The 26,973-nt window shown below is 34.1% G+C and overlaps 2 protein-coding genes across 9 annotated transcripts in view; one reads left to right on the plus strand and one right to left on the minus strand.

Annotated features, from left to right (window-relative positions):
• Window positions 1-10,684, plus strand: part of LOC113519401 (protein pangolin, isoforms A/H/I/S) — a 210,285-nt gene extending 199,601 nt beyond the window's left edge. For 4 of the 7 annotated variants that reach the window (XM_052897016.1, XM_052897013.1, XM_052897015.1 and 1 more), the window contains exon 12: window positions 1,448-10,684. In XM_052897016.1, coding sequence (XP_052752976.1) covers window positions 1,448-1,814 — 367 coding nt within the window. In that variant the 3' untranslated portion in view covers window positions 1,815-10,684. The remainder of the gene's footprint in view (window positions 1-1,447) is intronic. The other 3 variants (XM_052897018.1, XM_052897017.1, XR_008253089.1) reach the window with 2 other exon arrangements.
• Window positions 10,685-17,825: 7,141 nt separating this feature from the next.
• The window catches only part of LOC113519471 (dihydropyrimidinase), a 66,808-nt gene continuing 57,660 nt past the window's right edge, over window positions 17,826-26,973 (minus strand). For both annotated transcript variants that reach the window (XM_052896984.1, XM_052896983.1), the window contains exons 5-14: window positions 26,322-26,522; window positions 25,154-25,300; window positions 24,040-24,166; window positions 23,261-23,369; window positions 22,462-22,610; window positions 21,720-21,907; window positions 20,755-20,839; window positions 20,283-20,423; window positions 19,311-19,439; window positions 17,826-18,622 (exon numbers count right to left, since the gene is read on the minus strand). In XM_052896984.1, coding sequence (XP_052752944.1) covers window positions 18,543-18,622; window positions 19,311-19,439; window positions 20,283-20,423; window positions 20,755-20,839; window positions 21,720-21,907; window positions 22,462-22,610; window positions 23,261-23,369; window positions 24,040-24,166; window positions 25,154-25,300; window positions 26,322-26,522 — 1,356 coding nt within the window. In that variant the 3' untranslated portion in view covers window positions 17,826-18,542. The remainder of the gene's footprint in view (window positions 18,623-19,310; window positions 19,440-20,282; window positions 20,424-20,754; window positions 20,840-21,719; window positions 21,908-22,461; window positions 22,611-23,260; window positions 23,370-24,039; window positions 24,167-25,153; window positions 25,301-26,321; window positions 26,523-26,973) is intronic.

Consider the following 26,973-nt stretch of genomic DNA (forward strand, 5'->3'; position numbering starts at 1 on the left):
GAATATTTTTAATGAATTTATATTACAATGAATTGACATGAATAGATACAAAAAGTGACAAAATATCATTGCAAATGTATATGTTATTATGATTAAATTATTTAAATTTTTTGTTTAATTAGTTTTTATATTTGCACGCCTACAGTTTGGCAGAATAAGATTGGACTATTTTTCTTGTAAAATAACACCTATTAAAATGTGCCTTATTCCAGCAAATAAATGATTTCAATTTCAATAAATTAATAATAATATATAACAACAAGAGCATATCTATCGATTAGATTTAATCCTTGTTTGGAGAAATTGTGTTAGGCGTCATATGCTATGGTAATTATTTACCATTAGATGGCTCTTGTAATAATAATAATAATTCTTTATTCGCGATAAAAACATTGATTACAATATTATTTATATTTATAATAAGTTTACTATTGTAATCTTTTGGAGGAAACAATAAAGAATATCTATCTATCTGTTTATCCGCAGAAGTATAAAACTGTGTCGCGAATATCAACGCCCTCCTCCTCATTGTAGGATTCCAAAGCAAACCAATGAAGTCGTATAGTAGTTACAATGAAAACATTTTTTTTTATGTCTAGCAACGACAATAAATTGAAAAATTGTAAATTTGAAAATAACAGCTTACATGTTAATATAAAAAATGTGTGTTTGCGTGCGTATATGTGTGTGTGTGTGTGTGTGAATTTGTGTGTGTATGCAAGTGTGAGAAAAGTTATAAATTTATTAGGAAAAAATTATAAGATATTTTCCGAATAAATTTATTGAGTTGCGACATCTATTTAAATTAAATCAATGTCTAGGTCTCTGCTTTGGTGATGCTCCGATATTCCATTACAAGTTTAACATCAAGTAACTGAGCATGAGTGTACAGTTATTGTGTTCCGAGTGCTTTAACCATTCGTTCGAATAGTAACGTTTAACATTTCCAGCATGGAGTTTACAGTTTAACGTTTTTTATTTTATTGTTTTTTTTTTTTCTCTTAATCTGTGTTTACTATTAAGTAGGTAATTTTTTAGCTTATTATATATTTGTTTGTGTGATCTTATCATAATCTTGAAAATAGTTATATTTAATGTTACAGTTATTTATATAGTTTGTTAAAAATATATCAAAATCTCAAATGACTAGTAAACCTAATCTAGTTATTGACGTGTTTTATCTCTTTTTTTCTAGCAAAATTTTTTACTTGAAAGAAAGTGATAAGATACGCTATAATATGTAAAAATAGGTTTATTGTTATATATATATATATATATATATATATATATATATATATGCAACGGTAATGTATGAACGAGTTCATTAATTTTCCGTTACATATGTATATACATGTACACAATAAATGTGCTAGTTCACCAAGATTATGAAAAGATCACAATATAAAATTGATATGTTATGACTTATTATACGTATAAATGTTAACAGGCGGAAGAAAAAATGCGTACGCTACATGGAAGCCCTGGCAGCGGCGTCAGGGACCATCGCGATGCCGATGGCGACCCCGCAGTCACCATGTTCTGAAGAGGATGTGAAGCTGGAGGAAATGTCAGACGCGTCCAGCGACGGAGACATCGACACACCCCTCAACTCCGCCTCCAGTCCGGGAGGGCTCAGCGCCCTTTCCTCTCTAGCGTCACCAGCGTCCGACCCCCCACCAAACCCTCCCCGCAACCCTGTAGGGACCAACCCCAGGGACGCAAATAACCCCCTCTCTGTCGGCCAGCTGACATCCCAGTCGTGGCCGCGAGCGGCGCAAGCGAGACCGGGCCACGAAGTCATATCAGTATCATAGTGACAGCGGAATCTTAAAGGTGCCTGCCAGAACACGACAGTGCGCGGACCAGTGGCGTTTGATACAGTGTACCATATAATAATTTTAGCTTGAGAGACTAACACAACCGAGGTAAAGTTATAATATTGTGCAACTAGTCATATTTTTATACACTGAAAATGATCACTTCACTATTTCAACGGTGTTCGTGCTCACTAGTTTTTGATGTGATAATTTTCAATAAGCGCCATCTGTGAAACGTTGTTAAAAACAAACGAGCGCCATCTAGTATTCGGGTCCGGAAACGAGTCGTGTTGGTTGTGATACAAGTAAGGACAATAGCTGCTACGTTTAGAACTTCACGTAGTTGTCTGCTTACAAGTCCGACGATTATTTTTACAGGTGCTAAAATGTTTTGTTGTTGTTTGACAACGAGAAATACTGGCATTTTAGTGTATAATTATTGTTTATAAATCTATCAAACGTTTACAAACAAATTTTTTGGCCATTAGCGAGGGTGAAGACGTGGAGCATGCTTGTGATTATTAAGGCAACGCTTTAAAAATAAACAATTATTTAAAAATCGGATGCTGCCCCCCCCCACCCCCCTCCACAACCTACTTAAACCCCAGTAATTTTACGTTTGCTACCGACGGGCTGTGCTCGCCTGAAGTCCGACTGCGGGGTGCAAAATGCATACAAAAATCTGCGTGAGCTTGTTAATTTTTAAAGGTCTTATTCGCCAAATCAGTATGTCTTGTTTAATTTAAAAACTATTTACTATTACATAAAAAATAATGTGCATATTGATGTGTTAGTTTAATCTATCCAGAAAATTTTAAGTCTTAAATCAGTCCCGTTTCCTTGTAAAATGTAAACCTGTTTAAAGAAAACAGTTTTTGCGATTTTGTTCTCTGTTATGAAAGGACCGTGTCCTGGATAGTATCTATGGTTCTGGGCCATGACGAAGAACCGTGCCCCGGATAGTATGGGTTCTGGGCCATGACGAGTCCCGAAGTATTAGATAGTGCATCACCTATATCGGTAGTATATATCGTTCTTATGAACATATTTGGTGGGGATACCTCGTTAGCAAAAAAGTTAACTGCGTTATATTATATTAAGGTGTCAGGAACCCATTTCATTTGTGACAATATCGCCTATAATTTATCTGTGAAATATTATAGGACACTGTAATTCTTTTTACGACCAGAGCACCTCCTCTCGGTGACGGTGGTAACGGTCAAAATTTAAACTTTGAAACTGACAAAAAAATGCAAGGAAAAGACGCAATAAAGTCTTTCTATTGTACCTACAAAAATGGGGTTCGAACCGTAGGTTGTTGCGCTCACATAGCAATTATTATTTGGTATTCAGGATATACAAAGCATCTGACACAGCTAATAAAACTTACTTCAACAGAAATGGCAGACATATTTTGAAGATTTGAATGATTCTGATGAAGAATCTTCACAGAGATAAATGTCAACTAAGTCATCAATGTTGGGTTGAATTTGGATAACAATAAAACTATTTTTCTGCGACTGTACTCGTGAACCCCTAGCCTTTAGTATGTGATTCATCAATGGGCGCACCATGGCCCATATCGGTACACGGTTCTTTTATCAATCACGTGTTAAGGAAATGATAAATGAAATACACAAATATCAGTCCCAAATGTCTCGTAATTGTTGACAAAAATTGAGATTTCTAATATTTGTGATTCGTCGCCTTAAATCGATTGATATTTTTTATCCACTTCACCTGGCTACTGGCTCATAAATTTGATGAAACTTCCAAATAGCGCCATCTAGCGTTGAAGTTCTGCTCTAATCGAGTATAACTTTAAGCTCGGTGAAAACGTGGCCTAACATTTTCTTTAAATTTTCATTAAGACATCTATAACTAATGTTTAGTATTTCTCGCATCCAAACCACTTACTTGTTGGGAATATTACTGTTACTAAATCGATAAGGTTCCTTCAGCACGAATGATTGAATTCACACACACACACAAACGCCATTCTAAATGATCTCAATAACGAGTCCGAATCGAGTCATTTGCATTTTTATATTTCACTCATAATTTTCTATCCAAATAAATAATTTTAAATAACATTTCTAAATGCACTTACGCTATCCATTGTCTATGAATAAAAAAAAAAAAATAGAATAACCATTGATTTATTCTTTATTCATTGTTATTGAATAAAAATAATATTAGGTTCAAATAATTTTGCAAACGTGATTAAGATACAAATCAAGAGTGTACAACTCTTGCTCATGATTGAGTAATAGATTGTTAACAGTCGCACATACCTTTAAAAACACATAATACGATAAAAAAAATAAGACACCCATTAGCACTTTGAGATTTGTTAACTTTTTTTTAAAGAAATTTTAGCTTGGAAGCAAGTCTTTTTGCCATAGTTTTTTTTTTTAATCTATTTATGATGGCTAGTCAAAACAATTGTGCCATTTTGGTTAATTATTGTTTATTTAAAAGGATTCAAAATAATTAAGTTAACTCACCACTTCATGCTGTGAATGTGGGATCTAGATTCTAAATTAAAAAAAAATCATATTATGATTTTTATTTTCATATTTTCATTCATATAATAATTTAATAATATAATAATTCGGATGAGGAGACCGCAAAAGTGGTCTAACCGAAATGGGCCATTTTGTGTTACAAAGTTGTTGTCTACCCCAATGGGAAACAGGCGTGACGGTTATTGCATTGAAACAAAAATATTTTTTGTATGTCTCTTGACTTTTCCTCTATTAATTAAACATTCTGAAAAAATAGATAAATAAAATTTAAAAAAATTATAAATGTAAAGAGTCTAAAGGTGTTTGGATATTTCGATATTTCTTTATTATTATTTAAATCAGTTTTTGAACTTAGATACACTATCTCTTGAATTAAAGATCGGCGACGCACAAGTGACTCCTCTCGTGAATCAGGTATTCATGGGCGACGGTACCAGAGGGAGACTTTGTACAAAAGTCGATTGTTTGGGTACCTCTGTTCCATTCGTGTTTCAACCGTGAAGCAGTTGTGCTTGCATGGCTGTGTTTCGGTTTGAACGGTGGGGTACGGCGTGAATTTACTGGGTAGGAATAACACCTGAGTCCTCAGGAATGGCAACGCATGGGGGGTATCATGGGTGAAACAGTATACTCTGTTATGTCCATGGTACTGCTCATGTCTATGGCGATGGTTACCACTTTACATCAGGTGGGCCGTCAGCTTGTTTGCCATTCTAAGTGGTATTAAAAAAAAGGATGGTAGCCGCTTTCCTTCAGGTTGGACCGTCTGCATGTTTGTCTCCCTAAAATAAAAAAAAAATAGACATCTAATTAATTCTAATTCACTTTTTAAGCTGCAGCAGTTTAAGTAATATAAAAATTATATATTTGGATATAAAAATATGAGAGTTAATTCGATCAGTTCGTGACCGGTCTACCCGATGTCCTTGATGTACACTGTTCTATTTACTTGAATATTTTCTATGCTGTGGCATTAGTTTCACTTTAAATATTTGTTCAAAGAGGAAAGCTTAGTACCGAACACTAATATAATTAATTCGCTTTGTTTCTACGTTTTTGTTTTTTATGTATATATGACATATTGGACAACTGCAATTGGAGTACATACTTTCTGATTATTTTTTATATCTGTGTCTATCGTAGGAGTTTATTCATAATTCTTACATTAAATTAAACGTCTAAAACTATAAATGAAACTTCTAAATATTTATTGTTTATATATTTTCGGGAATGTGTTTAATTTTTAATAGATTCTATAATATCTGTTTTAATATATGAAATATTATTGAATTTTGAATTTTGAATTAAAAAAAAAATGTACTCTTGTAACTACATTAAATGTGCCAGTGTAGTGTAGTGTACTTATCCCAAGATTTGTTTGCCATTTTTACTTTATTTGGTAAATTAATTTAACCAGTATAAAATATATATTTTAATTGTATGAATTTAGTTGAACCATGAATTATTTAGGTTATTTTCCATCTGTGTATGTGGTTTATCTAAATATCCGATAAATATATATTTTATATAACTTTCTGACCATCGTAAAGCCTGAATAAGCGTATATAAACACTAATCACCTAAGCTTTCCTCAAGAAATATTTAAAAGAAAATTATTTAGAGATATATAACGCAACTTTCTGACGCTCAAAATATTTTTCAACGCTCTCTTGAAATGTTCATATTTCCAAATCGATTATCTACAGACACACACACACACACACACACACACACATAAAACAGAATTCAATGTTCTTTTCACACTTTGAACTTTAACACCATATAAATAAAATTGAATATAGTCTGCTTAAGGGTCTGCGTGGACGAGGGACAGTTTTGATATCTGTCCTCTACTCGTTTTTCTGTTATATTAATAAAAAAAGATACCAAGATCATTCACATACAAAGCCTACTTTTAAATAAAACTAAATCGTCCGGACGATATTTTTATATATTTCGATATTTTTATGAAAAAAATACCGAAATTAACAGTTTCGAGTTTTCTATTTTTTTTTTTTTTTTACATCTTTAACTTTTTTTTTGTTAGTACTTCTCTTAGTTATTAGTTCATTTAGAGTGACAAAGTTCCCCTCGTGTTTGCAAACCCTGAAGTTTCTTACTAACTTGTGTCTATAAAGTATGAAGTAATATGTTTACCTCCATGATTTGCCTGCATTCGACGGCCTGCACCATATAGGTTCCATGTAGCATTTAGAAATAAATTTTTTAGTTTATGAAATATTTTCCCCTCGCACTTAGATGTGTATGATATATTTGTAAGGCGTTGCGGGGAGAAAATTGATTTTCCGTTGTACGGAACACTTTAGACTGTTGTAGGATAGATTAGTCACAACGTATGAGTGAAATTATTACCACTATATTGTACCGATTCGTCCTTTCAACGAACAAACGTGAAATACAGGTTGTTTAATATATATTTTATATAAAAAAAAATTAGTAATTAATATTTGTGAAATTGGAAATCTTTCCTCAATATCGATGTGTGAAAAATAAAAATAATAAATTTTGTTTAATGTGGGATTATTTCCACACCATAAGAAGAGATTTCTTGCCCACTATTACCACACTAGCGAAATCTGTTAAAGAGTTTTATTTCGAGTTTTTCGAGTATTCCTATATTAATGTGGGGAAGTGACTAAGGAATAAAACAAATACGACCATAAATACTTACTCGATTTGTTTAGTTAACTTTTACTTACTATTTCCACACTATAAGAAGAGGTTTCTTGCCCACTATTACCGTACTGGTGAAACTGATAAAGAGTTTTATTTCGAGTTTTTCGAGTATTCCTATATTAATGTAAGGTAGTGACTAAGGAATAAAACAAATACGACCATAAATATTTACTCGATTTCTCTAGTCACCTTTTTTTTTACATTATCCTAGGAATAAAAAGTTCTAAAATTCTAAAGAATCATTCTTAATCTTTCGAACTAAAAATTCAGTTCAAATGATGAATGACAAGATTCGAGTCAGAATTACTTAAATTTAGTTCCCGGTGGTCCGTGACAGAATTCTCCGAAAATTATCGATTTAAAATATTTTCCGATGTGAATTTAGAGAAATTGACCTCATTATGTGCCCATAATAATTGATTTCTAATATCGAAATTTCCAAAATTGCATTTCATATGTTCGAATAACGTTGGGGGAAAATTGTTCAATTCTACAAATATTACTATCGAGTTTTGGTTTCTATACTCTTTCCATTAAAAAATGGTTATTTTTTCATTGTAATTACAGTATATAAAAACTTTAATACTGTATTGTACAATTGAATACAGAAATATATAATGTATTTTTACAGAATTATCACAAATTAACTTTTTTATAATTTTGATACAACCTTTTGTTTATATGAAGTTTCTAATACAGTTATGTCATTTAAATACATTAAATATATATACGTACACATAATATTTTTGTAATAGAATGTATATGGTTCACTAATACATAATGGAGATTCCTAACGCAATCGTTACAAGGTATTAATGAGTTTTTTTTTTTTATCTTAATAATAAATTAATTGTAACCAACTATATTTACATTCATGAATTAACAACATTAAGTCAATGTATTCCGTAATATGAATGTTTTAAAGAAATATAAAATTTCTTCTCAGTTTTATTGTTTTTCCATTGGTCAGTGAATCGGATATTTGAGGTCGATTTGGTACAATACGGTCTTTGTATATGTGTAAGTACATACATGATGTAAATGTATAAAAAATAGGTTTATTGTAACTGTGTCATATTAGAATGTAAGTGTACTATGCTACTTACCTATACATATTACTATAATAAAAAGAATTTTAAGAAAATATTAGTTGAAAATTCAATGTCTCACATTTGGTGGAAAGAGATTTCTTTTTTTACATTTTTGTGAGCCACAGACTATACATAGCTGGCGATGTATATACATTTGTAATTCAATATTTAGAGCATTTTTGGTATAAAGATTAAAAATAAAAATTATTGCATTTATATTATTATTATTATTATTATATAAAAAGTGATTAATTTCCCTCGGAATGTTCTCGATGGTTTGTTTTATTCGACACAACTTTTTTTTTGTTAATTACTTTTTATTGTTATTATTAAGAATTTTAACGTTGTTAATCGCAATACGACTCCAAGACTATGATTTTTAAATTGTGCCTGCGTTGATTGGAATATTGTAATTCAATATAAAGATCTAGTTATTTTTATTAGGACGACAACAACATTATGTGCTCTATGACAAAAAAAAATACAGATAAAGAATCACTTTTTTACAATATTGACCAGTGTGTAAAATCTTAAAAATATCACATATGATCAGCCGTACGATTTTGCATGAAATCTAACTTTGTGCAATAATAAAACTATGGGTACTGTATAGTCTTCTAAATATAAATTAGATTTCTTTTTTTTAGAACTAATTTTTTAAAGTATTTCCTAAAAAAAACCAGTTATTTTGAATTTGAATTTTGTTTCCTACAGAAGGAATTTTTATTTCTTTTTATTTCTTTTTTTGTCTACATTCTTTCTTTTACTTTGTAGTATTTTTTTTCTCTATTTTTAATAAGTAAGCAAAACCGTGCCAAAACCATCTAGAACTGTAAACAGATTGCCAGGGAACCCGGCCTTCGCTTATTGACACCACGTTTTTGATACAGTTACATACGTCCATTTTGTTAAAGGAAATTGCACTTAGTTTTTGTTAATATTAAGTCCAATTTTCAATATTAATAAATAATTATTTCGTTGTTTTGATTAATAGAGCCTTGTTATCAATGTTATTAGGTTCAATTTTATATTTCTGCATCTAATATAAAAAAAGCTAAGGTAGGCCCTCATTTATAGCAGCAATAAATAATACATGCCAGTAATTAACTAACTTTTTTTTATTATATCATTTAATGTTCTATGTAGTCACGTTTTATTTAAAAACCTTAGTAACCCAATTTCACACTTGCACAGTCTGAGATTCAATGGCTGGTTAAGGCAAGCTTGTCTGAAATAAATTAAAATGCTTACCCAATAGGGTTACGTAATAACGTGGATTGAAATTTTAGTTTTATCTTAGTATACAGGTTCGATTCTTGGATAACAGGATTTGAAGCTGTATAGATACAGATTGAATGGTTTATTACGCGGAGTAATTTCTGTTAGTTAATTTTAAGAAATGCTCACGACTTATATGTCATAATTAGATAATCGAGTAATTAAAGTGAACTATAAAATAGTGAAACAAAATAAAACACCATCGTAAAAAACGCATGTCGTATAAACAGTGTTAAATTGACATCATAAGTCTCCAGGGAGTCCTATCTGTGACAGTAAATATTTCCCAAATGGACATTGGTTGGGAAATAACAAAATTTTTAAACTATCATGACTTAAATGCTTTGAATGAGTTATTATGAGGTTGAAGGTTTTTTTTTTGTATTATTCGATCCATTTTTCTTTAGAGTAAATATTGTTACATTGGTATAAAAACCTTGGAATGGTGCTGTTGGAATAAATTTTTCTAAATTTATATTTGAAACTAATATTTTAATTGGAAAATTTCGTGAAATTATTGTTTTATATACAATTATCAACATCATCTCACCCATTATCTGTCCATTGTTGAACATAGGCCTCCTCCATAGAAAAATCTTGGGGAAAAATTTTTATAGGTTCTTACAATAAAGGTTTCGCTGTTTAAAAAAATGGTGCCTCAGAATCGACCCTACTGATTTATATTTCACTCTGTATAATATTTAACAATAAATATACACTAATATGTGTTTTTAATGCACTTTCTTCCACACATAACCACGCTTTGGAATCGACTTTCAGCAACAGTATTTCCGAACAGATACGACATTGTAATCTTAAAAAAAAAACAAATATTCCTTTTTACTAGGCCTGCAGCATACAATGCTCACGGTATTTTGCGTGCTAATGCGTGGCGGTAATCACTTACCATCAGGTGAGACGCATGCTCATTCGCCCCTTGTGTATAATAATATATACCATTTATTTTAGTGCTGTCAATGTGCGAAGGTTCCGTGAACGATCAGTAATAATTATTATGACTGTGCCAAATTTAACTATTGTAAATGCGACGGTATCTTATAAATAGCCTGTACCTCTGAAAGGTCTTTTATGTTGATAGATTATATAAATTGTTTTTATGGTTAAGAGGTAAAGACACGGCTTACGAGCCCGTTATATTATTTTGTAGAACGAAGGGAAATGTGAAATTAGAAAACTCAGTTATTAGGTCCGGTCCCATTATCTTGTGTTCAGTTGAACCAATATTATTTTAATAAACAACTTAAAAATTGTATTTCACTTGTTTTATTTTGATATTTTTTGGTTAAAATGGTATAGTAACCCCGCCTGCGCTAACGGGATACGCTGGCGGAGCACCAGTGAAGGGTGGTCAGTAAGAATGAAAACAGGCCAGTTAGCCCATCATGATGAATTCATCAGGAATTAACCATGATAGTTTCCAGGGGGAACCACGAGGATGTCGACCTGGTTGGGTATATTGCTAGCAATGGGATTTTTAGTTTCCATTACTAACAATCCCTTTCGCCCCTTATTTTGATATTTAACTCCACAATTTTAAATGGCAAACATTCCCAAAGAGGGTTGACGTCACGTAGGCGACTGGTCGTCAAACTATAAGCCAAATCGTTTTGTAATATGTATAAAAAACATTTTACGCCGACCTCAAATAATAATTGGGATAAGGATAGGAAGATGATGAAATAGTAAACAGTATGGGAAATGGAATCTACAAACATCAGTGGTGTACTAACCTCGTCAGAGGCCCATGGCGGCAAAGCTGCATGAGGCGCCCAGTTTAAGAAGTTGGTGTAATTACAAACTTTTTATTCAATTCACATTTGTATGTAGATAGATAATTTGTTTGCATTACTTACAGCACACAAATTACAACATAAAAAGAGAGATAACATAATAATAATAAAAAAAAAACAAAGCCAAATACAATATTTCGTTTGTGCGTGTGCCATAACAATACAAAATGGCCACAACTCAGTTTATTGCTTCGCCCTCAAAAGAGCAAAGCACTGATATTCTGTTGCGGCCAAAGGGAATAGGGTAACAATAAAACAATACCACCAGACTATCCCATACAGTAAATAGATAGATATACAGTAAACAGACAGATATGACAGCTTATCTAGCAGACACGTGGAACATAGAGGTAACTTGCTGGAATGTCTAACTTTTGCCTCTCAATTAAGAATTTTTGTAAATTAATTTTGAAACTGGACTTAGTGGCGCATGTATCAGTGTTTATGTTTATTTAGTTAATTTAAATCTTGCAAGTGATATTTAAATTAGACAAATATACATAGAGTATGGATATGGTTGAGGAAAATGGATGCATCTGGAGGCCCCAGGATCAAAAGCCCGGGACGAACCGTTTCTTCAGCCTTCCTTTAGTCTGCCACTGATTACTATTGAACTAAACTGTGATTCCCATGGTATTCATCATGTGCTGTCATTCTTGACTACCAAAGTATTTTGCCTTTGCCCCTAACTTCATTACTATATTCCACCCTTAAAAAAATAACTATATATTCAGACGTGTTCCGCACTCGCTATCGAATTATGGGCCATAAGGTAAGCGTCTACAATGTGTGGATAGTGTAACGGCGATGAAAAGTGCAAGTTTACCTACGTCTAACATATCTTGTTTTTTTGTATCAAAATGTGAGTTTCTGATACCATCCACTAGAGGCGCACTTTTAGATAAGAACTAAGAACAAGGAATATAAAATATAAAACATAGGAATGATAAAATTGACAATTGATAGCAGGCTAGTGTATAACGGCCGCATAACCCTACCAAATTCAGGTACAACCTACTTGCATACTTTCTACATAAACTCTGTCAAATATATACCTAATCTAGTAATGTCGGGGGGAAAGGGATTGTTAGTAATGGAGATTGAGAATCCCATTGCTAGCAATATACTCAACCAGGTCGACCTCCTCGCGATTCCTCCTGGAAACTATCATGATTAATTCCTGATGAATTCATCATGATGGGCTAACTGGCCTGTTATCATTCTCATCTATCACCCTTCACTGGTGCTCCGCCAACGTATCCCGTTAGCGCAGGTGGTTATTATTTATTATTATTCCATTTTCTACCAATAAAAAAAATTCTAGTAATGTAAAATTTATCATTGACAATAATAGCAATTGATGGCGTATCTTTCATACTTTTTTTACTAAGCATATTTGCATAAGAAGAAAGGAGGCAACCATATGATGTACAGTTTTTATTTTATTATTCCTTCTATGTAATTCCTTGTTCTTAGAATACGAACTTTCATGCAAGGCACTGTCAAACGTTAAACGTAAGTTTGATGTAAATTTTAAATACTCCCTTAGTCGTTTTTAAAATTAGGGTCGTAAATGATAACGAAGTAGGAAAGCAACACTGACAAGTCACACTCATACGCATAACTTTCATAAAAATAAGTATGTACTAGAATTTAGTTGTTTGCATGGCTGTGTTTCGGTTTGAAGGGTGGAATATGGCAATAAATTTACAGGGTACAGAGGAATAACACCCAAGTCCTCAGGAATGGCAACGTAAGGGGGGTATCATGGGCGAAACAGTATACTCTGTTATGTCCATGGTACTGCTCATGTTTATAGGCGACGGTTACCACTTTCCATCAGGTGACCGTCAGCTTGATTGCCATTCTAAGTTGTATAAAAAAATATGTTTATTGCCTCATAACTTTGTCAGTTTTAAACCGATTTAGAAAACTTTTTTTTTTTATCTGGAAGGATATACTTACAGATTGCTCTAATTGCAATTTTATCAAAAAAAGCTCAATATTTTTTTAACCAAAATAACTGGTTTTGCCACAGATAACGTCGTTTTCTCTTGTGGAATCCAATTTAATTATTATATTAGTAAGATGCACAGTAAATACTAGTAACATAAGGAAATGAAACAAATTCTCGAGATTACATTGTTTATTCGTGACAATGCATATTACATTTAGAAAAAAATGTAAAATGCTATAAAATCGTGACGCCTGTACCTACACGCAATACCTAGCTGGACATATGGGAAATTGTAAAAAACGAGTCTGTCAAAAGATTTGTACTTTGACGATAAAATCTAGGGTGAATTGATAGGATTACTTCTTTTTTTTTATTACATAAATTTATTTATTACCGTGACATTTTATGACAGGCGTTTCTAAAAAAGTAAGCATAAAAATGATTGTGTGATATCTCACACAGTGTTTATACATGAAATAGTAAATTTGGACGATGGTCTTAAAAAATGAAATATTAATAATATTTTGTGACAATTAAAAATGTTCTTTTTACATAAATTTAAAATAAAATAGTTGCATATTTTAACAAGTTTATTAAAATACATACCTAAAGGTACAGTATTGCTGTGATCAGTGTTATTTTTAAATAATTTTAAATGTGTCATTAGAATATCAAGCAAAATCATTAACATTTCTCTTGGTATAATCATTTAAAATTGAAAGCATACAAAACTCACAATGCACATCTGACGTACTTCTATAGAATCACTATGGCCTAAAAGTGCTTAGTATAAAAACAATAAAACATTTAATAACTAACTTAGAATAAACAGACAGACAAACCATAGATAATAATTACGTTAACACAACATAATGTTACAAATTTGAATAAACCTTTTACATGTTTATTTTTTTTTCTAATACAACTTGAATGTGCCGCATCGATATGTTAAAATCAGTGTTTAAATATAAATTATTTATATTTGGCATATTTAGTGATCCAAGTTTGTTACTAAATAAGTCAAGTATAAATAAATTCATCGAAGGCGGCAACTTAACAAATTAAAATAGGTAACATATATATAGTAAAATAATTAAATATTTGTCAACATACAAAATGTCAAACAGGCATGCAACAAACATTCATAAGTTGATAATCGTCTTAATCTAAAACTATTATGTTATAGAAAATAAATAACTATGCACAATATTGCCTTAATGCCAACAAAGCCACCCGCAGCCGTTAAATATAACAAAACATACATCCGATAGATGTCGCTTAACCAATCTTTGAGGTCACACCGAGTCCACAATTCTTTGGCTCACAATGATTAGCTAAATTTGATGTTTAAATGTTTTGTAATATTTTTTTTGCTAAATTACGTATTGTTAACTTAATAATATTCAGCCAGTGACTTCAATATTCATTGGAACCACTCAAACAACGTATTTATTATTAAAACAATAACATAGTTAATAAACGGTTAAATGAAAAAAAAAGATTTGACCCCAAATTTTGACACATGTGATTAGCAATTGGAAAACATGCTGGAAGTTTCATTTGTGGTTTCTAATTGTCCTATTTAATTATTAATATTAGAAAATAATTTTCCAAAGTCAATGTGAGGTCAATTAATTCTTTTTTTTTTGTATTGTAATTTAAATGCGCACAAAATTTGAACATACCTGTCCTTCTCTAGATAAAGGTGTGCTAGCTAGCCCGTGTTATAAATGTACCTATCAACTTTCAATCACAACAACTTACATATCACAAACAAGTCACCTATTTTCGATTGAAATTTATCTTATTCTATGCGCAGTTAAATTCGTTAACTACATATTATGTGAAGTATATTACACTATAAAATATATAGGATCAAACACATATACTGAGTCATAAATCCCACTAGATGGTTACTAAATCAGAGTTTAAAAAACTTTGACAAATGTGTCCCGAATTGTCCTGTCAATGGTCGGGACCTACAAAAGTAGGTATGTACAATGTACCTAAACCATATAAGATATTGTAAAACTCTACTGGTCCTGATAGCAGATCAAGTTTTATATATTTGATAGCATAAATACTAATGTTGAAACTATTTGTCATATATATGCTTGTGTATTGTTTAAAACATTTATGTTTCAAATATGCATAGATTCCATAATGCATTCAGTAGGTACCTTTATTTATACTTGGCATAATTATGTAGGTAAATATGTATAACTAGAAAGCTGATTGTTATTTCTATATGTAGGAATCAATGATAAATTTTATGCTTGTACATAATTTGATAATAAATATATTTTTACTTTTTTTTTTTACTAAGTCAATTTACTAATTTATTAAACCAATGCCAATAATGCCTTTTTTCTATTTATTAAAAAAAAAAATATCGAAATAGTTTAATAAATATGCCAAGTATATAAAAAGATACTACAAATATTTTTTCAAATCACAGTTACTGTTTGAATAATATTAAAAATGTTTGCACAGAAAAAAAAAAAAACAATAATTTTTCTTAACAATTATTCTGATAAGAAAATAGTTTTATTTGGCACGACTCATTTTGCTTTAAAAAAAAATGTGTCAAGTTTTATAAACTATGAAATCTATGCATACAAAGTCGGTAAAAGAATGACTTTTATTATATTTCCCTTCCCCATCAATGGACAATAAACACAAAGGATGGTAGCAACAGCAAGAAAATTTAACAACTTTATCCATGTGCTTATGATGAAACTACAACTGTATACAGTCTGTATATATATACATATATATATATATATATATATATATATATATATATATATATATATATATATATATATATATATATATATATATATACAGATATATCTGTAGTACAACCGTACTATCAGACTCAACAGAGGTGCTGGACCCATAACTTGATGATTGGTGACTGTAGGTTGGTATTTAATATTTGTGCCTAATGTTGGCAACATTGTATATATAACATATGGTTAATTTCGATAAGTATCAACTTCCTTGTAATGGCGTCTTGTCTCATTAAATTGCATTTTAATTTAAGTTTTTTTTTTAATTATAATAAAATTATTAAAGCATGCAGAGTAAGTGCAAATGTTTATCAACATTATAAGTAGAAATATTTTGTCTTTTTTTAATTAATTAATAGGGTAATTTTTTTATATACTTTAAAAAAAAACTTTTACTTAGACATATCGTCGACTTTTAATATGTAACGATAAAAATGAATCGGACGATCGCAGCGCGCCTCATCGAGGTTACTGGTGACCCAAGAGCTGGTAGCTACTTTGCCCAAAAGATAAGTTTGGCAATCCAAAGAGGTAATGTTGCCAGTATCTTGGGTGCGCTGCCTCGGTGTGGTGCGTTGGGGGATTACTTATAATTAGTATTAGTATTTAAGGAATTTTAATATGTAACTAGAATTTGATTATTTAGTATTTTAGGCTAATGCCTAGGGTTTGGTTTAGGTTTGTTTATACCTTATTCATTTTTATCCATCGATGGGGATATGTAAAAGTACATCAGCATATGTAAAACCGTATAAATACATAACCAATATGTCGTGACCTATAGTTAAACAGTCTAACACTTATAAAAGCATTTGGTTACAAAGAAATATTATTAAATTGGTTCTTAGCTGTTCCAAGCGCTGACGTTTGTCCACACGTGGAAAAATTAAACCAAGTCGAATACCTAATACCTTCACAATTCTCAAATATCCATCATTCACGTTATCTAAATAATGTCCCTCAATAAATGCTTCGTCAAATGAACAGTAAATTTGTTTTTGTATGTGTTAAATTATTTTTGACATATAATGGAGTTTCTAAGACGCCATTTCTCTAAACCTACAAAAGTCGATTGCTTAGGTACCCCTGTTCCATTCGTGTTTCTACCGTGAAGCAGTTGTGTTTGCATGGCTGTGTTTCGGTTTGAAGGGTGGGTCTCTAATTAAAATTTCCATTAGATATTACAGGGGAATCTTTATCCTATGGACCAAAATGTTTTCAATTGTAAAAATCTTTTATTTATTTATTTTTTAACTATACCATTTAAGTCGATTGGTACACATGTATGCCTGTAACTAATGAACTTTTTTTTTTATACAAATTAGAATGGCAAAAAAGCTGACGGCCCACCTGATGGAAAGTGGTAATCGTCGCCTATAGACATGAGCAGTACTATGGACATAACAGAGTATACTGTTTCGCCCATGATACCCCCCATGCGTTGCCATTCCTGAGATTTTAGGTGTTATTCCTCCGTACCCAGTAAATTCACGCCATATCCTACTTTTCAAACCGAAACACAGCCATGCAAACACAACTGCTTTACGGTTGAAACACGAATGGGACAGAGGTACCCAAGCAATCGACTTTTGTACAAAGTCTCCCTGTCAGTTTATCTTATATTGGGTTTGCTGGAAGCAATCTCTTTTAAAGATAAGCTCACCCTTGTGCGATATTATGTTTAATTATTATTCTAATAAAATCCTTTTTGTATGCAATAATGAATAAAAGAAATGTGTACTAAATTTTTAATAGATTTATTTATTCCAAATTTAAATTACGACGGTAGGTGTAAAACAGTAGTTCCGAAGTGGAATTATCAAATTGAAACATATTAGGGAGAGGTACAACATAACAACATTATAATTTTGATCCAGCTATTACAATACAGCTTTCGGTGTCCAATCACCGATTAATGAAGGCGTAGGTGGAGTAACAATCAACGAAACCTCTATATATGTGCGTATTGTATATATGTACCTTTGTGGTATAAAAAAAATTCTATAACTTTATATTTTGTTATTTTTTGTTTTTTTTTTTTGTCGTGATATATTTATACTGGAAGATATTTTTATAAATAACGCCAGCACAATTCTCTTAATAATTTATTAATACAAAAAAAAAAACAAAAAAAAGAAAATAAAATGTGTTAGTCCTGATACTAAAATTTAGTTATTCAAATTCTCTCTCAATGCCAATTACTAAATCTAGATTCCATTACTAAATCTAGACTCCATTACTAAATCTAGACTAATTTGTCATTTTTAATTTCAGTTTTATATTTGTCACCAGTGTTATGTTGTATTAATATGTTTTTTTTTATATATATGTACTATCACATATATTGTAGATTGGTACCAATTTTATAAAAACTAAATAAGAAATAATTCAAATCACATCCCATCCCTTTCATACCATCGTGAACTGACAAAGATGGCGTATTGTTTTAATTCAGTCGGAATAATGTTTTTAGTCAATCAATTATCGTCCTTTACATACTAATTCGTTTAATAATTTCCACGTGCGACGTGCATTGCTGAAGCCCAATCGGTTCCAACGCCTGATGGTTTACCACAGGCCTGATGATTTGCCGCCTGGTGGGTTCCTCACGCGAACTGACGTCTTCGTGTCCAGACCCTCAACCTCTTCTGTAAATGGATATATATACTTATTATCTCATTCCTGAGTATAAAACAAAGTCTTTGTGACAATTTTTTTTTTATGGGTGAAAATGGTATGGTAACCCCGCCTGCGCTAACGGGATACGCTGGCGGAGCACCAGTGAAGGGTGACAGATGAGAATGAAAACAGGCCAGTTAGCCCATCATGATGAATTCATCAGGAATTAACCATGATAGTTTCCAAGGGGAACCGCGAGGAGGTCGACCTGGTTGGGTATACTGCTAGCAATGGGATTCTCAGTCTACATCACTAACAATACATATTGGACTTTGAAATGGCTTTCACTGTCATTTTGATATTTTTTGTCAGAAGGTATTAATTAACTAAACTTTTATTAAGTACATGACTCAGGATCGTTCTTTATGGCAGTCTATGGGGGAGGCTTATGTCCAGCAGTGGACGGATAATGGCTGAAATTATGATTGTCAAGTAGTTAATTGCATCCTTGTACAGAGAGAGCGAATCGCTAGTTCTAATTGTGAAAGTTTGTGTGAATTTTTAATTTTTGCCACCACCATCATCATCATCATCATTATCATCATCATCATATTAGCTGCTGTTTTTTTTTTAAATATCTGAAGATTCTTGCGTATATACAAAATGTCTGAATGATTTAAGAATGGATAACTTTGTTGATGTTTAATTAATACTGACTGCTGATTGAGAAGGTGGAGTTCTGCAGGTCCCGCTGCCCAGGGTCGCGCATCTTGCGGCCGGTGGGAGTGCTGCAGCCTGATGACGTCACCGACATACCGTCCAGCTGTTTGTTCAGCACCTTCAGATCTAATCACCAACAATATTTTTATTACAATTAAAAAAGGAAGCAGTTTGAAGAAACCTTGAATTGGACTTTTGCCCAACAGTGGGACATCACGGGTTAATAATAGAATTTATACAATTTAAAATAACAAATATTCTGATGGTTCACCTGATGGAAAATGGTAACTGTCGCATATAGGCTAGGACAACACTTGGACGTCTAAAGATATACTGTGACGCCCACGGTCAATATCATGTATTACCATTGATGATTGTAATGCCTGTAATTCCGCTGACATATTCCAACCATCAGACCAATACAGCTATGCTAGCATTGTTACTTCATGGCAGAAACACGAATGGAACAGAGGTACCCATTCAGACGAATTTGATACCAACGAGAACTCTCCCTTTTCCTTTCTCTGCAATATATGGAAGACACAATTCTAGTTTTAAACCTTAATCACTATTATGACAGCCGTTAACTCTCCACTGTTGAACACAGGCTACCCTCTTGAGGGACTTTGCAAATAGTTGTCCAGTTTGGCAAGCAGATTGGCAACTGCAGTTAGGTTTTGGTGATGTTTTAAAAGGGACGATGCTGCCCATTCCTCTACTATTAAATTTCCTTAGTCACCTTCTATGGGACAGTAAGTGGTGGCCCATTTTATGCCGGGACTTTATGGCATAGACAGTTACCTTCAAGAGAAGAGTATATTCCTTTTTAAATGGCCGGCAGCACACCTGCAATGCCGTTGGTGTTATGGGTGATCATGGGCGGCGGTAGTCACTTACCATCAGGTGAGCCGCATGCTCGTTTGCCACCTGTATTGTAAAAAAAACTTTATAATTCATGAAAAAACTGACCGGGAGAGGGCGTGTTTCCATTGGTGACACGGGATGGCGTGTGGATGGCTGGCGACACCGGCTCAGGCTCGGGGGCTGCGGCCGGCGGAGCCCCGTACACGTATGGGCTGTTCACTGGCGTCTTCAGGAACTTTCCGTAACCTGTATTAAAAATAAATGTAACATTTAATAATGCCCCATACTTGGGAGGAGGGGGGGCTTGTTAGTAATACGGACTAGCCCATTGCTAGAAATATACCCTATTAGGTTGACCTCCACGTGGTCCCCCCTGGCAACCATCGTGCTGAATTCCTGGTGTATTCATCACGATGGGTTAACTGACCTGCCTTTTCATTCTCATCTATCATCCCTCGCTGGTGCCCCGCCAGCATATACCGATAGTGCAGGTGGGATTACCAATTTATTATCATCCATAAAAAAAAAACCTATATTAAAAATGTATGTACAAAAGTATAAATAAATAAATAGGTACCTTCTGCCACCCTCAACTCTCCGTCGTCGAGACACACTCGGCCGTTGACGATAACGTACTGCGGGCTACCCACCACATCTTGACCCTGCAAAGAGTTTGGCTTTTAGAACATACAAGTTTTCCCTTTTCTCAGGAAGTGTATAATTGACGCAATAAAGTTTCTAAATAATTCAATCAAAATCATTAGCTATGCTATTGCCAACCCGCCTGCCAAGTGTGGCAACTACTGGCATAACACCCCAAAGGTACGAATGAATGGTTGAATTAGTATGCTATTCAGAGAAACTTGAAATGGTAAACAAGCTGACAGTTCACCTGGTGGAAAGTGGTAACCGTCGCCTATATGTGGGGAAAGGGATTGTTAGTAATGGAGACAGAATCCTATTGCTAGCAATATACCCAACCAGGTCGACCTCGTCGCGGTTCTCCCTGGAAACTATCATGGTTAATTCCTGATGAATTCATCATGATGGGCTAACTGGCCTGTTCTCATTCTCATCTATCACCCTTCACTGGTGCTCCGCCAGCGTATCCCGTTAGCGCAGGCGGAGTTACCATTTTCACCCATAAAAAAAAAACCGTCGCTTATAGACATGAACTATGGACAGTATCATGGACATAATAGAGTACACTGTTTCGCCCATGATACCCCTAATGCGTTTCCATTCCTGAGCACTAAGGTGTTATGCTTTGTACCCTGTAAATTCACTGCCATATCCCACCCTTTAAACCAAAAAACAGCCATACAAACAACTGTTCGACGGCAACTACTGTGAGGGCCTCCCAAGGGAAGGCTTATGTTCAGCAGTGGACAGCTAAAGGCTGATACATTGTTGATATGTATTATTCAATCCCTATAAGCAGTTCACGAGTATGACGGATGAACCAGCCACCATTCTAATACCAGCGTATGACTAGAAAGAAGGGGAGGGAAGGAAAGAAAGTAAGAAATGTCCTAGACCTACCTCGAAGATGTTGAAGTCCACACCGTGATGGTGGGTGGCGGCGGAGATGGTCCGCTGCAGGCGCGGGTCCCATACGACCACGTCCGCGTCCGAGCCCGCCTCCACTCGCCCCTTCTGCGGCCACAGGTTGAAGATCCTCGCCGCGTTCGAGCTGGTCACTGCCACGAAGCGGCACGGGTCCATAACGCCTGGTGGATATCGGATAGTCTTGAATGAACAACACTGTACATTAAAGTCTCACTATGCATTAATGTTCAAATAAATTCATTTTACTTCATTAACAATCGTTATTAATACGACAGCAAAATATTTTTTTACATTTAATTATAACAAAAACGGCGAAAAAGTTAAGAACCTAATTTTTAATGCAGTGGTGTGGGTATACTTAATGAAACAGCAAACGCAGTTTAAGATTGCGTTCCACAAAAAAGACGACTTCCGTCGTAAGAAAATCCGTAATTTGATTTCAAAACTAAATTAATGCTGAATCGATTTTGATAAAATTTCTATACGAGGAATCTGAACATAAGTAAATCCTTTCAGATAAAAAAATCCAAATCAGTTTATAACCGACGAAGTTATATTTTTAAAGTCGATTGAAAATTAATTTTCATTCAATTCAGAAAATTTTGTTTCGACCGATCGGGAACAGAACTCGGAACCTCAATATAAGGTAGAGCAACGTGTTTATCACTTTCATTCTTCATCAAAAATAGGCAAATACATGTTTTTGTAATCATACCCGTATTGACAGCTTTCTGCCACAGGATGGCCATACGATCCTCCACTCCGTTGACCCCATTGGGTATCTTGGTGAAGTCGTCCTTCCCCAGTTCCTTGTCTTTCTCGTGGAAAGTACAGTTGTCGCTGCCAATCAGTTGTAAGTGGTCGCTGGAAACGACATCATAAATTTTTAGTACTGAAAAAATTTAGTGATAAATTTAGGGTTGTCATCGTTCCGGATTTGTCCGGAAAAAAAAAATATATTCTTTATTGCACTAAAACATACAGTAACAACAATAATTTAATAACAATGTTAGCAAAGGCGAACTTATCTCTAAAAGAGATTTCTTCCAGTCAACCTAACGCAGTGGCATAGGAAAATAAGAATTCTTTTGGTTCTGCTGCTTTCTTGCATATAAAAAATTGTCATTTCTTAATACTCTGTGATGACATAGATGTAAGACAAGTTTCTTTATGCAACTTAGAATGGCAAGCAAGCTGACGGCCCGCCTGATGGAAAGTAATAATCGTCGCCCATAGATATGAGTAGTCCAATGGACATAACAGAGTATACTGTTTCGTCCATGATACAACCCATGCGTTGCCATTCCTGAAGACTAAGGTGTTATTCCTCTGTACTCTGTAAATTCACTGTCATATACCACCTTTTAAACTGAAACACAGCCATGCAAACACAACTGCTTCACGGTAGAAACACGAATGGGACAGAGGTGCTCAAGCAAACGACTTTCGTATTGTCTCCTTTTTTCCATATTTCACGTGTAATAGCTAGTTTTATTAAAAAAAAAAATACTAACTCGGCGAGCGCCTCAGCTATGGCCTGCGGAGTGGAGGGATCAGGCCGGAGTGGTGGCGAAAGCACGTGAGCGGCTGCGTGGCGGAAGCAGGAGTTCTTGTAATGTGTACCTAAGAATAACAATGTTATTAATATAATATATTATTATAACTAGCGAACCGGCCCGAGTTTGTACGGGTAGGTAGGTAGAATTTTTTAAAATAATATATAGCAGATGTGGCCAACTTGACTAGACTTTCAAAATATTGTATTGTCATTCTGCGAAACTCGACAAGTTTAGAGTATGTTCAATTCCGGATACTGGCTCATGACACCGTTGAGCAGAGACAGTGCTATGGATTAACTCTCTTTCGGTGGAGGCCTATATTCAGCAATGGATAGTTAACGACTGACATGATGATGAAGACAATGATGAAATTGTATTACTTCATCATTGCCTTCATCATCTTTATTAGATAAGAAATTGACCCTAAAACCTCTCCTTAAATTTGACAGTTCTAGCTTGTAAATCCGCCACTATCTATGGCTTTTTAATGGATGATAATAGAATGGTAGACCAGCCTGCGTTAACGGTATAAGCTGGAGGGACACCAGTGAGGGATGATAGGTGAGAATTAAAAGGCAGTTCAGTTAGCCTACTGTAATTAATTCAGCAAGATGGTTTCCAAGAGCAATCACGTGGAGGTCGACTTAATAGGGAATATTGCTAGCAATGGATGGTCCGCATTACCAATCACTTTCCTCCGCGCCATTATCTATGATGGTCGTAGGATCACATACCGTCTGTGCCAACAGTAGCAGCAAGTGTTTCTCCATACACCGGCAACTTCTGCCTGGTCCGAGCTATCTGCAGCGCTTGTACTGCGCTTTTAGACATCACGTGCACTACGTAGAGTGGAGATTTCGCCTGAAAACAAACAGGGGAGGCGATTAGAATATTTTTTTTTTATACAACTTAGAATGGCAAACAAGCTGACGGCCCACCTGATGGAAAGTGGTAACCGTCGCCTATAGACATGAGCAGTACCATGGACATAACAGAGTATACTGTTTCGCCCATGATACCCCCCATGCGTTGCCATTCCTGAGGACTCAGGTATTATTCCTCTGTACCCAGTAAATTCACGCCATATCCCACCCTTCAAACCGAAACACAGCCATGCAAACAGCTGCTTCACGGTTGAAACACGAATGGGACAGAGGTACCCAAGCAATCGACTTTTGTACAAAGTCTCCCTCTGGTAAATTAAACGATCCAATAACAGAGATGGGTTAAAAACTGACAGATATTGTAAGAAAATAGTAAAGTTTTAACTGATCTAGCCCATATTACTAATTATCACATCAGCCGTTGATAGTTCGTCGTTGAATATAATAATAATTATTTATTTATTAAGACAACCTAAGGCCCATCCTGTTAGTTACAAATTTCCTTAACCTATGTTAGTAAATGTGCGGTCATGAGTTCTTGCATTGATAACCATCCAATATTTTAGGATGAAAAAGTCCATTTTACCGGCAATTGTCTTCAGGACACTGTTTGAGCTAACACGCACCCTACCCAACAGCGAAACAATTCGTTTGCGTCGTATTGCGTAAAAATTTTCCGTACAAATATCTGATGGGGTAGCCCCAATAGTGTCCTGAAAGCATTGTTATATTGGATTCGAATTTTTTCGAAATTTTAGAATATATATATATATATATATATATATATATATATATATATATATATATATATATATATATATATATATATATATATATATATATATAGTAAATAGTTGATTGGTAGAGCACGGCATTAGGTGTTAAGTCCTCTATATGTGCATTTATTTATATAATTGTGCATTGCAGTTTAAATAAACAATATTAATGACAAATCCAAAATTACCTGGTTGGCGATAACACAGGCTCTGTTAACGGCCTCGGCCTCCAATTCTTCGTCTCGGGACAGCTGGTGAGCGTCAGGCCCTCTGACTCCTGCCGCCAGAAGTTTCTCACAGTTTCGAGCTATTATACTTCCATTTTCTGCATGGACCTGCAATTAAATTAATTAAAATTTTTAAGCGAACTGAGAAACTCCTACTTTTTTGAAGTCTGTTGTAAATATCGGTGACATTTGTCCGTTAATATATTGTGTCCATTATTTATTTTATTTATTCTTCATTGACCACATTACAAAAAAAATGTCTGGTACAAAAGGCGGATTTTCGTAAAGTATAAAAAAAATCTATTAAATTTGGCACATTATACAAATTTACTAAATTTATGAACATAATAATAGAAGAAAGGAGGGGAATGGGGAGACCAAGGCATAGTTACATCAGGCAGATTAAGGAAAAAAATGGTGTCAATTTTAATCTTTCGCATTGTTTACACATATATTAAATACATAATCGGACGTGGATTACACCACGTCGTGGTCATTACAGGACGTGGTGGAATTTACGTCGAAACGTCGCCAATAAAGAAGCAGGTATATAGGTACTATTTACCTGTAAAAGCTTTTATTTAAAATTAGCGGCCTGTCCCGGCGTCGCACGGGTGGACATTTTTACATTTTAAAAAGAGGCCAATAAGGCTGCACACGCGTCGGAAGCTTAAAAATGGAGTAACTTCTCCCGTTATCCCAACATTTCCCTTTACTGCTCTGCTCCTATTGATCGTAGCGTGATGAAAAGTATACTATAACCTGCCCAGGAGTATGAAGAATAATTGTGTCAAGATTTTTGTAGTAGTTTGTTTCTATAACCAACATACAAACAGACAAAAATTTTACAGATTGCATTTTTGGCATCAGTATCGATCACTAATCACCCCCTGTTAGTTATTTTGGAAATATATTTCATGTACAGAATTGACCTCTCTACAGATTTATTATAAGTATAGATAGAGTTGGTGTCGTGTCGTATCTCTTGATAGTGAAGAGGCTCGCTGAAAATCGTAGTGAATGCCAAGAGCACCACCGAAAAGAGCACAGCCCTATGCTATTAAGATTCCCATGAAGTAGGATTTCACCTCTCCTATTTGCCTTTAAGAGTAGTTGTATGTAAACTTACCTGAGCCAAAGCCTTCAGGTCGGCGCACGTCTCCATAGCACAGCACAGGTCGTAATCATTCATCATCCATACATCTTTATAGGCCATGAACATTTTGAATGAGTTGACACCGTACTGCTCGCTGGTGAGCTGTTCCATCTCCTTCTTGACGGACGGCGACCACCAGGTCACGCCTACGTGGAGTGCGTAATCGCAGCATACCTGAATTTAAAAGGTGAAAAAGTTTTCTTGAGCACCTCTGTCCCATTCGTGATTCTACCGTGAAGCAGTTGTGTTTGCATGGCTCTGTTTCGGTCTGAAGGGTGGGGATATGGCAGTGAATTTACAGGGCACAGAGGAATAACACCTGAGTCCTCAGGAATGGCAACACATGGTGGGTATCATGCGCGAAACAGTATACTCTGTTATGTCCATGGTACTGCTCAAGTCTATAGGCGACGGTTGTCACTTTCCATCAGGTGGGCCGTCAGCTTGTTTGCCATTCTAAGTTACGTAAAAAAATATACTATTATAGAAAATAAGTGATTTGTTATTGGTGTATTGCACCACCGGAGAGTCAATTGGAAATTTAATTACAGTTAAAAATTTACTCAAATATTAAAAAATAAATTTAAATAATAATTAAGATTGTGTTTAAGAAAAAAAACTTCAT

This window comes from Galleria mellonella, unplaced genomic scaffold, assembly GCF_026898425.1.
Source record: "Galleria mellonella isolate WM207_F2 unplaced genomic scaffold, CSIRO_AGI_GalMel_v1 utg352, whole genome shotgun sequence".
NCBI classification, from domain to species: domain Eukaryota; kingdom Metazoa; phylum Arthropoda; class Insecta; order Lepidoptera; family Pyralidae; genus Galleria; species Galleria mellonella.